General features: G+C 61.5%; 1 protein-coding gene across 1 annotated transcript in view; it reads right to left on the bottom strand.

Annotated features, from left to right (window-relative positions):
- The window catches only part of MN1 (MN1 proto-oncogene, transcriptional regulator), a 45,557-nt gene extending 29,834 nt beyond the window's left edge, over window positions 1-15,723 (bottom strand). Inside the window, 3 exon segments of the mRNA XM_056116456.1 lie at window positions 11,522-12,242; window positions 12,244-15,309; window positions 15,311-15,723. Of these exon segments, the coding sequence (XP_055972431.1) occupies window positions 11,522-12,242; window positions 12,244-15,309; window positions 15,311-15,439 (3,916 nt within the window). The 5' untranslated portion in view covers window positions 15,440-15,723.
- Window positions 15,724-16,445: the final 722 nt, after the last annotated feature.

The raw sequence follows: 16,445 nt of genomic DNA, 5'->3' as shown, positions 1-16,445 counted from the left end.
TACAGGCACACTGCGTGGAGCTGGGGGGCTGCGGCCTCTTCTCTTCTGAGGGAAGGAGGTGTGCGAGGCAGTGGAGGAGGAAGAGTAAAAGGGAAAAAAACCCCCCTGGCAGGGAAGTCAAAACACAGGCGGTGAACAGGGCAGCTGTTTTTGCCAGTCTGCCCTCGCGATGGCGGGTACGCCTGGCGGCCCGTCGACACGAACTTCAAAATGCAATACTTCCTCCCCATCCCCGCCCCCCCAAAAAAAAGTTTAAAAAAAAAAGAAAGATAGAAAAAAAAAAGAAAGAAAAATCTCTTGCAGCTTTTTTCTCTTTTCGGATTCCCAAAATAACTCCTTACTTAATACCAAATGTTTGGGAGCTAAATTAATTCATTAAGGAAGTGCAAGGGCACCGAGGATGGGGGCCTCTGCGTTCGCCTGCCCAAGCCGAGCTGTTCTTCCCTTCAGGCCAGGGGTCCAGAAACGGCAGCGTTCGAGCTGAGCTAGGTAACAGGTGTGCTCCCGGCCCCCCCACCTCCTCCGCGGTCTTCGGGCAGATTTAGTAGCCCAGCCTGGGGTGTCATAACCACCGGAAATGACTCTGCTCTTTGGGGTTAGATAAAGACCCTCTCCGAATTTAAGGCCGACGCTGGCGCCCATTAGATTTTAACGGGCCCACATAAAAAAAGAAATTGTCTCCTCATCTCTCGCACTGCCTGTTTGTTCAGCACCTCAAGTTCATTTCGGGCTGGCTCGCCAGGCCACAAAGAAAAAGGAAAGAGCCAGGTCTCCGTAGGAAAGGGGGGTGGGAGGAACTAAGAAAATGGGGGGGCTTGTGAGAGGGGGAGTCCCCTTAATTGCTCTCAGGTGAGGGCCAAAGTCTCTCTCTTGAAAAAAAACAAAACAAAAAAAAAGATTCAAGTCGAATTTTAAACCATCCCGTGAAAGCAGAGAGACAGGGTTGAAAGGGGTCCACAGAGGGGCCGAGGGCACCCTGGGAAGGTCGTGAACATGCCCCGTGCTGTCAAGATGCCACACGGCCAGCCAGGGAGACACGCCCAGCTCCTCGGCCAGGCCAGAGCGCCCGCGGCTCAGCCCGCTCCCCTTCTCGGGGCTTCGAGACCGACGCCTGCTTTTTCTTCCTTCTTTGGAAATCAAACCCTGCGTGTCTCTGGAAGTTACACACACACACACACACACACACACACACTCACACACACAGACACACACACACACAGACACACACACACCAGCACCACCATTTGTCACCCTGCAGAATAGAAGGAACCCCAAAGAAGTTTAAGATTCCTAACTCTTCCCCAGGCTGGCTCAGCTCCCAGACCATTAAGAATCAATGCTGGAAATTTCCAGGGAACCAGGTCCCCCATGAACGCCCGCAACTCGGCAGCCTGCGGGGCTGGGGACGCACTGGAGGCAGTTTCCCAAAGGATCGGGGCTCGATCCTTCTTTCTCCCCTCCAGGGATGGGTGAAGGGGCCAGTCCTCCAGGCCTGGGAGGTGGGGAAAAGCCGTGACTTGGGGGGAGGGAGAGGGGGTGTCTTTATTCCATGACAGGAGAGCAGGTCCGTTAGCGAAAACTTAATGCACATCCACAAACACTCCCCCCCAACACACACACACCCCACCCCCTCACACACACGTCTAATCCCCGCGAAATACTTCACACGCGCGCGGAGCACAAAATAAATGCTTATTAAAGAAACTGGCCCTCAAGAGTGAAATGTACAAGTCAATTAATCACACCTGTCCCAGAGGTCTAACAGGATTACAAATTCGGCACAAGTGGGCCACACAGAGACCAATAAGCTACTTATGATCGAATGGGCCCAAAACTTTATAGAAACTGCTTCTTGGGGAAAGAAAAATTTTTTTTTGTTTCTAATTTCTCATTAAAGACTTTGAAGACCCCACTCGGGCCGGTGGTTGGGTACGCATGCACACAAGCAGAAAAACCAACGAGAGGCCTCCAAAGCTTTAGACCCAGACAATTTAGAAATAGTCACGGGCTAAGGATCGTGAAATTGCTCCTGTTTGAAAATGCCAGATTTTACTCCAGAACCTCTTCCCTCCTTCAGCTACGAAACCACCACCCGAAGTCTCGTGGCAAGGAATGAAAACGGTCCATTTGTAGGGGGGCCAATTGGGCCTCGAGCTCTCAGGGCTCCCGCGGGCCGGACCCTGGCCGCCGGGGAAGGGCAGGAGAAAGACGGCTTGTGGCTCTGATGCCTTCCCATATCTCATCCATCTCAACTCGGGGAAACCCACCTCTTGCCACATCCGTTACTTCTGTCCCACGCCTTTCGGAAGAAGGAGAAGGGTGCAAAAAGCATGTGGGAGAGAACGGCTGGAAGGTTCTAGACAGCTGGACGAGTCTCCAGGATTGTCCCCAAAGGGGCTCGGGGTAGGGAGGCGAGTCTGGGTGGAGATCACTTTCCAGGGTTACCCGGGACAAGCCACCCCTTTGTCCCACTCCCCACCGCCCCCCTCTTTCATGGAAAGATCCAGGCATCTCTGGGTGATTCACGCCTGTGTGGTGGATGAAGGGGGGTGACGGGGGCAGAGTGGTCTGCAGAGGGGGAAGCTGGCCACAGGCACCTCACCACGACTCAACCAACGACGCACTCAGGGCCTGTAGGGGCCCACGCACACCTCACGGGCCGTGCCCGGCTCGGCCTCTGATTGCTGCCACGCCCACAGTGCGGCCACAGGCTGCGGTGGACCTCCGCCTCTCTGTCTGCTTGTCCCTGATGAGACCTTGCCAGGAGGAGGCCCTAGGCTTCACTCACCCCCAGTCTCAGCCACTCCCACCAGTCCCCATTTTCTGTCCCCTGGACCCCAACTGTGTAACAGTTGGAGTCATGGCAGGCCACGAAAGCTGGGAGGAAAAAGTCCTAGGATTCCAACCGGGAAGAAGGGGTGCTGGTGGGTCTCTCTCCCTCTCTCCTTCTCTCTCTCTGTCTCTCTCCCTCCCTCTCTTTCTGCCTCTCTGTTTCTCTCTGTTTCTCCCTCCCTCCCTCCCTCCCTCCTTCTCTCTCTGTCTCTCTCCCTCCCTCTCTTTCTCCGTCTCTGTCTCTCTCTCTCTCTCTCTCTCTCTCTCTCTCTCTCTCTCTCTCTCTCAGAAAAGCAGGGTCTAGGATGTCCAGTTCAGGGCACCAAACATTTTCAAGAAACTTTTCAGAGCGCCGATGATTTTTCAAGAACTTTTCCAACAGTTTCCCAAGGGCTCGGTGTGGACCCAGCCTCCTCTCTCGGCCAGGCCGAGTTTGGGGGAGGGGGTTTCAAAGCAAGCCACTCCTGCTACGGCTGGGGGGGGGGACACCCCTCTCGGGCCCCAGAGGGCTCCTCCAAAGAACTTCATCCCTGGTGGTCGCTGCCAATCATGGCACAATGCTGGCGTTCCCATATCGGAGAGCGAGTGAAAACAGCCTTTCGCAAGAACGAGAAAGGTCGACATCTCTGCCCCCCACTCCCGCTTTCCCCAGACCAGCAGGTGGATAGAACTAGAGCACAGGCAAGCAAGAGTGTTCGTGACAGCACGCATGCTAACACAGGGGAATGGCCTGTGCTGGTGAGCCTCATTAAACCCCTCCAACCCAGAAAGCCCCCCGAAATGACCAGAAAGAGCACACTGGGTGGGGGGGATGCTTCGAGAGTCTCCCCGACCCCCCGGATGCATCCACAGACAGATTTCACCTGGCACCAAGCAGTTTAAGTCACGAAATGCCACACACACACAAAATTTCACTCCGAGTGAAATTTTCAAGATCAAATGCAACCTCGGGGCCCCCAACACACTTTCAAACTAAAACCAACCCTGATGGCGAGGAGGGAGGGAGGGTTTTTATTTTTAAATCCTGAGACTCAAATGCATCCGTGGGTTCTACAGCTGACCCCAAAGAGGCCTCTGGGAGCGGGTGCTGGAAGAGAGAAACGCCTGCTGACGGCTCAGCCCCTGCGAGTTACTCAGAGGCTCTCAGAAGGCAGGACAATAGCCTCAGACGTGATGATGCGGCCCGCACAGGCCTGCCCCCCACAACCTCATCTCTGCTTCAACGCGCTGAACTTCTCCAAAGCCAGCCTTGGCCAGGAAACCCCCCACCCCCACCCCATGCCTGTACCAAAGAGCCCGCGCCCCTGGACCGCTACTCCACACCCCTGGAACCATCCAGACCCAAGTCTAGCCCAGCAACGCCACACTGCTTCCAAAGAACTACAAAAGAGAGCCACACTTCTTGTCGGGGGGACACTCAGGTCTTCCACGGAGAGGTCAAAAGTCGCAAGGAAATTAAGCCCTTGCATCATAAGTTCTGGAGAGGACAGGGCAGCCTCCGTTTCCTGAGCCCCTGAGCTCGAACGGTCAAACCCCAGGAAAGTCTGTCTTGGTCACGACAGCGGGAGTCTGTGCTGGAATGTTGATGGGGCGCACCCGCCCCCCCCTCCTTTTGTTGGACAAGTCTATTCCCTGTAAGATACTCCTCTGGGACCTCCAGATTTTCCCCCGCCCGTTACCGGGCGTGAGCAAAGAGCTCTAAACGGTTCCACCGCGACGCCTGTGCATTGAAAGGGCATCTGAGTCCAGGCGATGATGGGTTTAAGTCACGAAACGCCACACACACACAATCGCTAGAAACTTCTCACTCCAGACCCGGCTTCGGAGGGAAGTAGCAATGGGGAGGGAAACCTTCCAATATTCTCAGCCAACCGGGACAAGGAGACCCTGGGGTGCCCTGGGTCCAACAGTAGGTAGATACAGGGGGTGTCAGTCCAACATGGACTCATGGGGTTCAAACTCAGAAGCTGTGGAAAACCCCCCTAGGGTTTCGGGGGTTTCCGACTGGAGGGTGAGAGGGTTGGGGGGGGTGGGACCAAGGGCAGTTCCCCTCTCCTCCTCACCTTGGGTCCTCTCTGGACAAACCCTAAGGTGAGAGCCACCCCCCACCCCACTTACTTCCCAAACCCCAGAGGCCCTGATTAAAATGCAGGCCAGGAACAAAGCACAGGCCCTGCCCGAAACGCCTTGCTCACGAAATGAGACTGGGCTGTGCTTTTCCATCACAACTGTAAGCAAAAGAAGTTTAGGGCCGGGGGCCCCAGCCCCCCACAAACTGCACACCCACAATGTGTCTCTCATTCACACCCCAAAGCAACCGGCTGGGATGAGGCTGAGGGTTCCTGCCTTGTGGGAGAATCACCGTCCAAAGAAGACAAACTGATTAGGGTCATCTCTGCCCTGGGTGACCCCTTGGGCAGAACACCTGAATCCAAGAGCCAGCTCTTCCTTGGTGGAGGGACTCCCCAGTGGCCGTGTCTGAAGGGTTTGGTTTGGTTTGGTTTGGTTTTGAATTGGGGGGGGGGGGGGGTCAAGAAGCCCCTGAGTCGGAGACGGCCAGCTAAGCTGTTGTGCATTTGGATAGAGGGTCCCCAAGGGCCAGGCTGTGGCTAATCCCCACGGCCACTACGGTGGGTCCCCCCAGATGAAAATGAAGGCGAGGAATTTCCATACATGAAAAGCAGAGACGGCTTCCCACAACTGGGAGGGATCGGATGCGGAAAGGGGTAAAGTGGCAGGGATGGGGGGTCACTGATTCAAAGACCCCTCTCCTGATGGCTGAACGCAGCCGGCGAGGCACCGCCACGCACGCACGCACAGCCCACAGCCCAGACTTCGGCCAGGGGCGGCGTGCGTGTCTGTCTGCGGCCGGAATACTCCAGATCAAAGTCACCCCTGGCCCAGAGGCCCGTGCGGCTGAGCTTTCAGCCGTCAGGAGAAGCTTCAAAATCCTCCCTCTATTTTTAGGCCTCGCACTCATTCCGTCCCTTACAGAGGCAGAAGCTGTCGGCTGAGGCCAGCGAGAGGGAACACTCAGCGTCATTCCCCTCCCCGGCCCCCCTCCCTGGCCAGCAGACGAAGAGCAAAACTGGACGCCTCTCTGGGTGATGTAATAGAAATCCACTTGACCACGCAGACGTGTTTGTGCTGGGGAGGGGCCCGGGGGAGGCAGAGGGGTCCCGTCCCACGCCAAAGGACCCGCAATCCTGCTTTCCCCCGCCCTGCCCTTGCCTCTGTGCTCTAGACAGATCCCCCTGGGGACCCCCACCTCACTCCAACTCTTCCCCCCACCGCCACTTCGTGTGGCCCCCAACATGTCTCACGACGGCGAAGAGACTTGCACATCGCCCCGGCCCGTGTCGCTCTGTCACGCGCTCGCGTCTGTACCAACATCCCCACCACACGCAATCCAAGCCCCCGCTCAGACCTGCCTGGCCAAGACGCGCCTGAACTCAGATGCTGTCGGAAGCAGACGCCATGCACGGCATGACAGAACGTTCTCTGCCGTCGGGATGCTGTAGCCCAGCTCTCCCGGGATGAAGACGGGATGGAATATCCAAGAGCGGGCAAGGAGCTTGGAGAAAAGTAACAGGCCCCCCCAACTAGTGACAGGGCCCCCCCAAGATTACATCCCCCTCTCTGAGCTGGGAGGATGGGGGGTTCTCTCTTGCCCTGAACCCCCAAGAGGTTTGCTGATTGTCACCCACGGCCCAGCCATCTGATCCTATTCCCTGGGGCTTCCAGCCTGTAACCTCTAAACCCACCCCAACAGAGGGAAACAGGAAATTGTTGCCTAAGAGGCCCCTCCTGGATGTGTCGGCAAAAGTTGTGCCCCGTGGCCAAGAAGGGACCCCTGTGTCACTCACGTGGAGAGAAAGGTCGGGGTGATTTTGCTAAGTCTTCCAGGAGGGAGGGGGTCAGGCGAGCCCAAGGACCCTCGAGGGGACACGCCAGTGGGTTCCAGGGAGGAGAAAGAATTCCCCCTCCTCCATTTTTACCTGGGTCTCCTGCCTGTTTGTGGAAGACGTGGGTTTCCCATCAGCAGAGGGAGGACCCATAACTTCTGGGTGGAGGGCAACTCTATTTTCTGAACCTATTAGGATTCTTGGTGGATTTTACATACCTCTGTCAGGCAAACAAAATCACATCAGGAATCCTAGAATTTGAACGCCAGAAAGAGAAATCAGATGAACTAACCCTCTTCGCTCTTAGTTTTCCTTTTTCTAGAAACCTCCACGAAAGAGAAGCATATTTCAACCATCTCTGACTGCCAGTCGACCCACAGGGGCCGGTGAGAAATCTAAATGGGGGTACGTGGGAGAAAGCTCTCCTGGAGGCAAACCCTTCCATCCACACGCTGAATGGAAGAAGAGAGAAGTGCTGAGAAGACGGGCCACTGAAAGCCAAAGGAGTCCGGGAGGAGAAATAAAATCAAATGGAACTGCGTGTCAGAAAGCAGGACAAGTTCAACAGCAATAAGCTTCAGCCCCCGAAACATCCCGGTCCTTTATTAATATTTAGTGGAAATGTATAATTGCAAATGGGTGCAGGGCTGGGGTTTTCTGTCGGGAGGCGGGCGAAGCAGACAGGTTTATGACAGCCATGAAATATTCAACAAGCACCAAAGAACAGTAGTAGTGCATCCTAGACTCCTATCTGTTTACATTTCTCCTGATTAACACCTGCGAAGTTTTGGGTTACACGGGGGGAGATTGCAAAAAGTCACATTAAGGCATGCAGCCCTGCCTAGCTGGGTGATTTCGCTGGGAACCAGGAGTGCCTGGGGCCTTGCTTTCAACCCATCAGGTTTTGAGAGTGCCTTCAAAAATGCTCTCTGGGAGCAGGGAGCAGGGAGTAGGAGAAACAACTCCCGCAAACATTCAGAGCCCCCTCCCCAACCTCCGGGCCTGCCCCCTCCTCTCTAGACATGCACTGCCCCGAATCCCGCATGCTTAGTAATACTCAGTTCTGTTTTTCCTGCCTTCCGAAAGCTAAGAGAAGCATGAAGTTCCGAAAATTTCTCCCACATCTCTGTAGGCAAATAAGCTGACTCCACCATCACCACCCCCCACCAAAAGGCAGCAGTGCACGCCCAGCTCCGGTATAAGGAAACGCTCTCCATGCATGAAAGCCTGTCTGTAGAGTACTCTAGACAGAAAGAGAAGGAGAGAGAGAGAGAGAGAGAGAGAGAGAGAGAGAGAGAGAGAGAGAGAGAGCTCACACTGGAATGGAAGTTGAGCATGGATAGAAGTATTACAAGTTTTGAACCCAAGTTTTGAAAATTTTAAGAGGCAGAAAGAGGTTGGGCAGGAGGCCGGGGAGGTAGTTTTCCTGACCTAAGATTCTTTCTTTTCCATCAATTATTGATTTCTCCTCTAGCTGTTTTTTCAATGCCCCCACGGTCGCCCACCCATTACAAAGACAGGTGGACAGATTTTAGAAAACGAATCTCAAATGTACGTAATCCTAGACTTCATAGATGTCTGAATAGGCCCAAACTTGGGTGGGGGTAGGGGGGTTCCCCCCTCTTTGTCAAACCACCCAGTTTTGTGCAAACAGAGCCTCATAAGGAGATGCCCAGTTTCATTCTCGAAAAGTTGTTGGATGGATTAAGAAGTCGGGAAAACACACACACACGCACACACACACACACACACACACACACACACACACACACTTTATGGTCAAAACCTGCGATTCTGGCCTAGACTTCCTCAGCTCTGCAACTAGCTGTCTCTCTTCCCCCCAAAGGCCACCTCCAGACCATAAGACAATCCATGCACGTCCCCGGGTCTGCTCTGCTCGCGCCATTCTAAAGACTTATTCCTTCTCTCCAATCCGAGCACGGATCATTTTGTTAAATACCGACTAGTATTTTGTCATCGGAGCGCAGAATTTCAGAAACGGTGTTAATATTTAATCACATTAGTACTGGCGTGCTTTACAGCGTGACAAAATAAAATATCATTTAAAAAAAAAAAGAACGGGCTTCAGAGAGGAAGGGCAGAGGGGTGGGGATGTGGAGGGGAGGAAAACACACTGGCTGGGGCTGGGACCCCAGCAAGGAGGTCAGTATTTGACACCGCTGGACACCCGCCCCACCCCCACCCCCGGCCTACAGGGATGTGCTTAAGGAAAGCAGAACAGTTGAAAAACGGTTTCTCCTGCTCTCTGTCAAAGAGGCATCCCTCACTCTGCTTTCAGCTGGAGGACTCAGGGGCCTGTCAGAGACGGTCTCAGTGCCCGCTTCCTCAGTAGGAAGGAGCGGGGAGGGTGTCAGCCAAAGGAAAAGTTTGTTCCTGGCAGGAAGGGGGGCAGCTTCAGGCAGGCACCCCTCCAAAGCGGCCCAAGTGACCTCAGTTCGGAGCTTTATCTTGGAAACTGTCCTCCCCATCACAGGGAGGAAAACAAAGGAGGTGAAGTGGGTGTCCCCCAGCAGAGCCCCCCCAGAAGCTGCTCCCTTTTCCTCTCTAGGGGGACCAACCCCAAAGGGACAGAAAACCGGTTTCCCCAAAGTATGTTCCCTCTCATCTACCTGACTGGGCTGGGGAAACCCACCACACCAAACACTTCTTGAATGACACTTCTTCCTTCCCTCCCCGCGTCTTTTTTTTGCCCCATCCCTGTACAGATGGATGAGTTAGACTGAGAGTAGATCCTCACAGTTCAAAGAAAATCCCAGGAAAAAAGAAAAAAGAAAAACAAAACACTTCCACACCTCATCTTGGCTGGTGGGCAATGGACTCCCGGTTTTTCTTTATGAATTCTTACTAGCGGCCTGGGGGTGGGTTTAAAAAAAAAAAACTTTTCCACCCCACTTGACCGGTGAATCCTTCATTTACCAGGAGTGCAGGGGGTGGGCACAGAGGAGAGACAGGGGGCGTCAGGGACGGGCCTCTGGGACCCGGGCAGGTAGAAGTGACAGGGGCTGGGATTTGTGCTAACCAGCTATCGATCGGCGGACTGGAGATGTTGTGTACAAGAAAATAAAAGGAAGGGGGGTGAGCAGGCAAGACCCTGTGTCCAAGTCCATTTTTAAAAGAAGGGACATGGGGGTGGGTGGGTGGAGGCGGGGGGTTGGGGGGGAGCAGAAGGAAACACAGGGTCCCAAACTAACCTATTTACGGCTTTGCCGGCCAGAAGCCTGGAGAGGCTCGAAGGCTTCTGGCCACAGCAGCGTAGTGCATGCTGAATACCCGGCCTCAAATGAGACAGCGGCTGGCTGGCCTGGCCGGGCAGGGGAGGAACAAAGAGAGAAACAGGCAGCCGGGCTGCATTTCTGAACTGGATCACCCGGAGCAGGGGGAAGGCGGCCCAGGAGGGCCCCCGAGCCACCCAGCTCCAGCCGGCCACCCTTCCCTGCTCCCCTCCTCCTCCCTTCACCCTGCCCTACCCCATCCTCATCTCCTACACCCGACCCTCACCTCACTTAAACCCAGGCTTAAGAGATGACCGGATGTGAACTGGGCTAGGGAAAAAGGAACTCTCAGAGAAGAAGCATCAGAGACACATTTTTTTTCCCCCAAGACGAGGTAAATTCGCCAACCACTGGCTTCAGACTCATGCTCTCTCCAGGGAGATCAAGAAGGGGATTCAGGGATGGGTGCTGCCCAAGAAAGGGGTTAGAAGGAGTGGGGGTGAGAGAAGGCGGAGAAGATTGTCACCTCATTTTAAGGTCCCATTCTCACACAGGCCTGTTACAATACAACCCAACAGCCACTGATTCATTCCTCTGTAGGTTCAACAACAAACTTCCTAGTCCGGCTGGGCAGAGTCCTGCATTTTCCTAACCCCCACCTGTCCCACCCAGAGAAGGGTCAGCAGCTTAGAATATAAAAACCCTAACTGGGACGCAACATCTGTCACCCAAGCCAGGCGAGATACTGACAACGCGGGTCCTTTGTGTTCATTCAGTCCCTGTCCCCCGTCACCACCCCTACCCGGGCTGCCTGCTCTGGCTGACCCCCGCGCCCAGCGGACCCCGTCCCAGCCACACAGCATGACCCCCACCCCACCCCACCCCACGTCAAGGCGATGCACCCCGGAAAAAGGAAAGTGCCAACTCGTCTGCCTTCGGCAAACCCCCCACGGGTCTGCAGGTTTCCAAGGAAGCTCTAATAGTTAAGAAGAGACAAAACACCTATTCATTAGGAACAAATGTCAAATTAGGCAGACACCAGAGCTGATAACTTCTCCCCACCACACCCCCTCCAAAAAAAAAGAAAAAAAGCTAGCTCTGGCACGGACAGGAAACTCAAGCTGGAGGCTGGTGAACTAGGGCAGCGGGGTGAAGGAGGTGGGGTAGGCACTGACACAGGTACCCTAGCAGGAAAGTGGGGGAAACCGAGGCACATGACTCCTAAAAACGTGGGAGCCACCGAAATAGTCAGGATGAGGAGGGGCTGGAGCTTGAAAGAAAAGGGGAGCCCAGTCCTCAGAACGTCCAACAGGTCAGCTAAAACTTGAGAGGGGCAGAGAGGAGAGCAAGGAGCCGGCAATGATGCCCCCCCCCCCCACGCACACACACCCCGCCCCCAAAGACTGCGAGTGCTTGAGCCTGGGCTGGGGGAGTCCCTGCCACCTACCAGGCCGGGGCAGGGGGGTGGGGTGGGGAGAGGGATCTGCCCGCAGACCCCGGGGCGGAGGGTCCCCCCAGCGGGCAGGGGGGCAGGGGCCCGGCCGCGGCTACCTTCTTTGCTGTTGGGGTTCTGGGGCTTGGCCTTCTCCCAGGGCGCCAGCGTCTTGTCGTCGTCCGCGCCGCCGCCGTCCACCAGGGCCTTGTCTGCGGGCATGTACCAGGTGGCGCTGTGCTCGGCCATCAGCGAGTCCAGGTCGATGGTGCTCATGGCGCTCTTGACGGCCTCGGAGCAGCAGCTGCCCAGCTCGCCGTCGCCCACCTGCGCGCCCGCCGCCCCGACGGCGCAGTCCCCTTTCTTGGCCGCCTTGAGCCCCAGGGGCTGGTCCTCGGAGATGCTGAACTGCTGCCGCTGCAGCTGGATCTGGGCCTGGAGGATCTCCAGGGGGTGGATCTCCTCGGGGGCGCCGCTGCTCGGGGTCCGGACCTGCTCCAGGCCCGGGGTGGCGGGGTGCGCCCCGCCGCCGCCGCCGCCGTAGCTGTCCGGGGTGGAGGTAGAGGTAGACAGGCCGGCCAGGCCGAGCGCGGGCGCGGGCGCCTTGGGTCCGAGCTCCCCCGCGCCCGCGCCTCGGGGCGCCAGCTTGGGCGAGCCCGTCACCAGGGGGCTGCGGCCGGCCTTGGCCAGCGCCGGGGCGTTGTCGGAGCTGGACGACACCTCGTCCTCGTTGGCGTAGCTGGTGCTCCCCTCGTCCGGGGCGAACTCGCCCACGTGCGGCGAACTACGGTCCGACTTGGCGCCCCCTTCCAGGGACGCCATGAGGTCCGGCGGGTCCCCCCAGGAGCAGCTCGGCCCCCTTGCCCCACGACGGCGGCGACGTCAGCGCCTTCTCGTGGGGCGTCGGCGCCCCCCGGGCCTCGCCGGCCCCGACGGCCACGCCCGGCCCCGCCTGCGGCGGCGGCGGCGGCGCCTGCGGGGGCGCCTGCGGGGGCGGCTGCCCGGGGCTCACCCCCGGCGCGCCCCCGCTGTCCGGCGCCGTCGAGTACTTGTCGAAGAAGGTCCCCGGGCTCACGTGGCCACTGTCCCTTTTTCTGCGGCCCCGGCCGCGCCCGCCGCCCCCGGGGACCGGCTTGCCGTCGTTCCCCGACGTGGACTCGAGGGTGTAGTTGGGGGAGAGGCTGGTGCCGTCCCCCGGGGGGGGCGGGTTGGGCGGCCCCGAGGCCTTGGAGCCGCCGCTCGCGCTCCCCGGAGGGCCCCCGGGCCCGGGCGCGCCCAGGGCAGGCCCCCCGGGGAAGTAATCCGAGCCCGGGGTGCCGGCCGCGGCCGCGCCGCCGCCGTCCGCCTCGTTCTGACTCAGTTTCCTCTTGCCCTCAGGCGGGGTCTTCTTGTTGAAGGTCACGTTGAGGTTCGGGGCGCCCAGGCTGGCGATCATGTTCTGGCAGGCGGTGGACAGCGCGGCCAGGCAGCTCTGGCCGAACAGGTTGTCCTTGGAGCTGGGCTTGCTGAAGGAGCCGAGCGAGAGCGCGCCCAGCTTGCTGGCCGAGGCGCGCTGGCCCGGCTGGAAGTCGGGCTGCCCCGGCGGGTAGGCGCCCCCCGCGCCCCCCGCGGGCCCCGCGCCCCCCGCGCCGCCGCCCGCGCCGCCGCCCGCCCCGCCCGCGCCCGGGGGCGAGTTCACGCCGGGGCCGCTGTGCGGCGTGGCCTGCCGGCTGGCGGCGCCGAACGGGAACCCGGGCTGGCCCCCCAGGGCGGGCGCCGCGAAATCGGGCGGCGGGGGCCGGCGCTCGGAGGGCGCGCTGGGCAGCCCCACCCCGGCCCCGGGCGACTGCAGCTGGCCCAGCCCCCCGAGGCCGCCCCCGAACTGCAGGCCCGGGGAGTGCAAGGCGGGCACGTGGCCCTCCCCGGGCAGCCGCAGCGGCTCCTGCAGAGGGCCCCGGAACAGCACCCCGGAGCCCCCGGGCGGCGGAGGGGGCGGCGCCAGGCCCGGGTCGTGCGGGCCGCAGTCCGGGGGCAACCCCGAGCCGCCCAGCCGGCGGGGCAGCAGGTCGCCGGGCGGCGGGTGCGGGCCCGGGAACCACGCGCTCTCCTGCGCCAGGTGCGGCGCCTGCGGCTCGAAGGCGCCCAGGCGCGCCGCGCCCGCGCCGCCGTTTTCGCGCTCGAAGTTCGGCTGGGCCAAGCCGCCCACCGGGCCGCCGTGCACCAGGCCGCCCTGGCCCACGTCCCCGGGGTGGCCGAGCTGGGCCAGGCTGGGCTGGCGCAGCCGCTGCTGCTGGGTGCGCGACGCCATCTGCTTGATCATGAGGGCCGCGTTCTGGCGCTGCTGCTGCTGCTGCTGCTGATGCTGTTGCTGATGCTGCTGCTGATGCTGCTGCTGCTGCTGCTGATGCTGCTGCTGCTGATGCTGCTGCTGCAGGGATGGGTGCTCCGGGGCCTGGTGCTGCAGGGGTGGCCCCGAGGGGAAGCTGTCGGGCACGGGCGGCGTGAACTCGCCGGGCAGGCCCGAGTAGGCCGAGGGCGAGAGGTGGTTGTCCAGGGCTCCGTTGTGCATGCTGCCGTTCCACGAGGCGCAGCGGTCCACGCCCGCGCCGCCGCCGCCGCCGCCGCCGCCCCCGCCGCCGCCGCCGCCGCCGCCGCCGCCGCCGGGGAAGTCAAAGCGCGGCCTCTTGGCCACGTTCATGTAGGGGGGCGCGTCGAAGTGCTGCAGCCGCTGGTTGGGCGCCTGCTGCGGCGGGGGGTGCTGCATGTTGAACACGGGCTCGGAATACGGGTGCATGCTCCGGTTCTCCAGCCGGTGGATGGGGTACTCGAACTGCGCGTGCTGGCTGGGCAGCATGGGGCCCCCGTCCGGCAGGCCGCCGCTGGGCGTGCCCGCCTCGCCCTGCTGGGGCCGCGGGAGCGCGGGCGGGCACGAGTTCTGCCGAACCAGAAGCCCCGGCGGCGGCGGCGGCGGCGGCTGCTGCGGCGGCGGCGGCGGCTGCGGCTGCGGCGGCGGCGGCGGCTGCTGCGGCGGCGGCGGGGCCGGCTGCGGGGGCTGCAGGAGCGGGTGCCGGGAGCCGACCCCGGGCTCCAGGCCCACTGGCATCTTGCGGGCCCCACCGAACCTCTCGAAGAACACCCCGTGCTGCTGCTGCTGCTGCTGCTGTTGCTGCTGCTGCTGCTGCTGCGCGTGCATTTTGGACAAGCCCACCATGCCCGCGGCCCTGGGCATCGCCGGGGCGCCCGGGAAAGCGCCCCCGGGAACCTGGCGGCCCCCCGCGTAGTGAGGCAGCGGCCCCTCGGTCTCGGAGGGCGAGAACAGGTCGAAGTGTCCCGAGGGCGCGTCGCCCGGGTAATTGTATTCCAGCGAGTCCACGGCCCCTTGGTTGGCCACCCGGCGGGGCTCCAGGCCGTGGGAATCGGAGCCACTGGAAGCGGGCAGGCCGTGGAAGGAGGCGGCCCGGTTGGGGCTCTGGTCCAGCGGCAGGCAGGGCGCGGGCACGGCGTGGCCCGAGGCGCCCGAGCTGTGGAAGTCCGGCAGGTTCCCGGGCCGCTGCGGGCCGAAGCTCTCGGGCCCCTGGCTCTCCGCCATGTGCTCGTAACCCTCGGCAAAGGGCGGCTGGTTGCCCAGGCCGCCGGCCGCGCCGCCGCCGTAGCCGAGCAGCCGACCCCCGTGCAGGCACGAGGCGCCCGGATCCGGGCCGCCAAAGTTGCCCCCGAAGTGGGGGTGATGCTGGTGGGGGTGGTGGCCTCCCGGGTGGCCGTGGTGCGGCTGCTGGCCCCCGAAGAAGCCGTGCACCGGCTGCGCCTGCAGCCCCCCGGCGTGCAACTCCGAGTGGCCGCGCGCGTGGAAGCCGTAGGGCTCCATGTTCATGCCCAAGATGGGGGGCTCGCCCAGCGCGCTCATGGCGGGGTCCACGGGGCCCGGGGGGTCCCCCCGCGTGGAAAGCCGGGGCCTTAAAGTGGGCGTTCATGCTGATTCCGGCCTCGCTAAAGTTCCTCTCGCCCTGGCCAGCGTTCCTGCTGTTGATCTGGGGCTCGAATTGGTCCAGCCCAAACATACTTGGCAGGGGGCGGGGGATCAATAGGGCATGACAGCCCGGTCTCCGGCCAGCTACTCCTCTCGGCCCCGGCTCGGGCGCTCCCCGACGCTCAGCACCCCGGGGGCGCAGCGCGCACCGCCACCTCGCCCGGGCGCGGAGAGGCTGGGGGCTACGCGGCGCCGCTTCCCCGAGCTCTGGCTGTGCCCGACGCGGGCCTCTCACATCTTGCGGCGCCTCGGGGCCTCCGGGAGCCTAGTTGGGGGGCCCATGCCCCGGCGGCCAGCACAGCGGCGAGTCGGTCTGCGGGGGGGAGCCGCGGGCGAGCGGAGACAAAAAGTTAAGTCGGGGGCAGGAGGCGGGAAGGCGCGAGGGAAAGCAGGGCGGTCACCTTCTCAAGTCCGATCGGGTCGGGCCGGGAGCCCCGAGTCCTCTCCCGAAGCCTGCCGGAGTCCGCGGCGGAGCTGCTCAGGGCCAGGCCGGGGAGACCCTTCCAAGCCGCGGCCGGCGCCCGGGCACCCTCTGAGCGGCTCCCTCCCCCCTCCCCCCGGAGTCCCCGCGCTCCGCAGTCCGAGCTCCGCCGAGCACCGCCGCTCGCAGCGCCGTCCCCGTCCGCCCCGAGCCACCGGCGACGGCTTCTCAGCGCTTCGGAGGACTGGAGGCCGCGCTCCACATCACCGGTGCCGGCCCCCGCCGAGCCGCAGGCGGCGCGAGGCCGGGCAGGCGCGGGCGCCCCGTGCCGGAGCCGAGCGCCGCCGGGGAAGGCGCGGCTGCCCCGCGCCGCGGCCGGTGCGCTGCGCCCCGGCGCGCCGCTCGGCCGCCACGTCCGCCGCCGGCCGCTCCTGGGCTACGCCGCTCGGGCTCCTCCGGAGTTCGTGGGGGTCTCCGCGCGCCCCGCTCCCAGCGCGCGGGGGCAGCGAGACGACGAGGGCTTGGGTCGCTCCAAAGCTCGGGGTCCCCGCGTCGGCGCTGAGATGCTCCGCGAGCGCCCCTCGGACCCGGCCAGGGGGGGCGTACGCGGGTCGGG

The sequence above is a fragment of the Sorex fumeus genome, unplaced genomic scaffold, assembly GCF_029834395.1.
Source record: "Sorex fumeus unplaced genomic scaffold, SorFum_2.1 ptg000032l, whole genome shotgun sequence".
Taxonomy (NCBI): Eukaryota; Metazoa; Chordata; class Mammalia; order Eulipotyphla; family Soricidae; genus Sorex; species Sorex fumeus.
The sequence above is the reverse complement of the archived record's forward strand: the minus strand, read 5'-3'. Positions and strand labels throughout refer to the sequence as shown.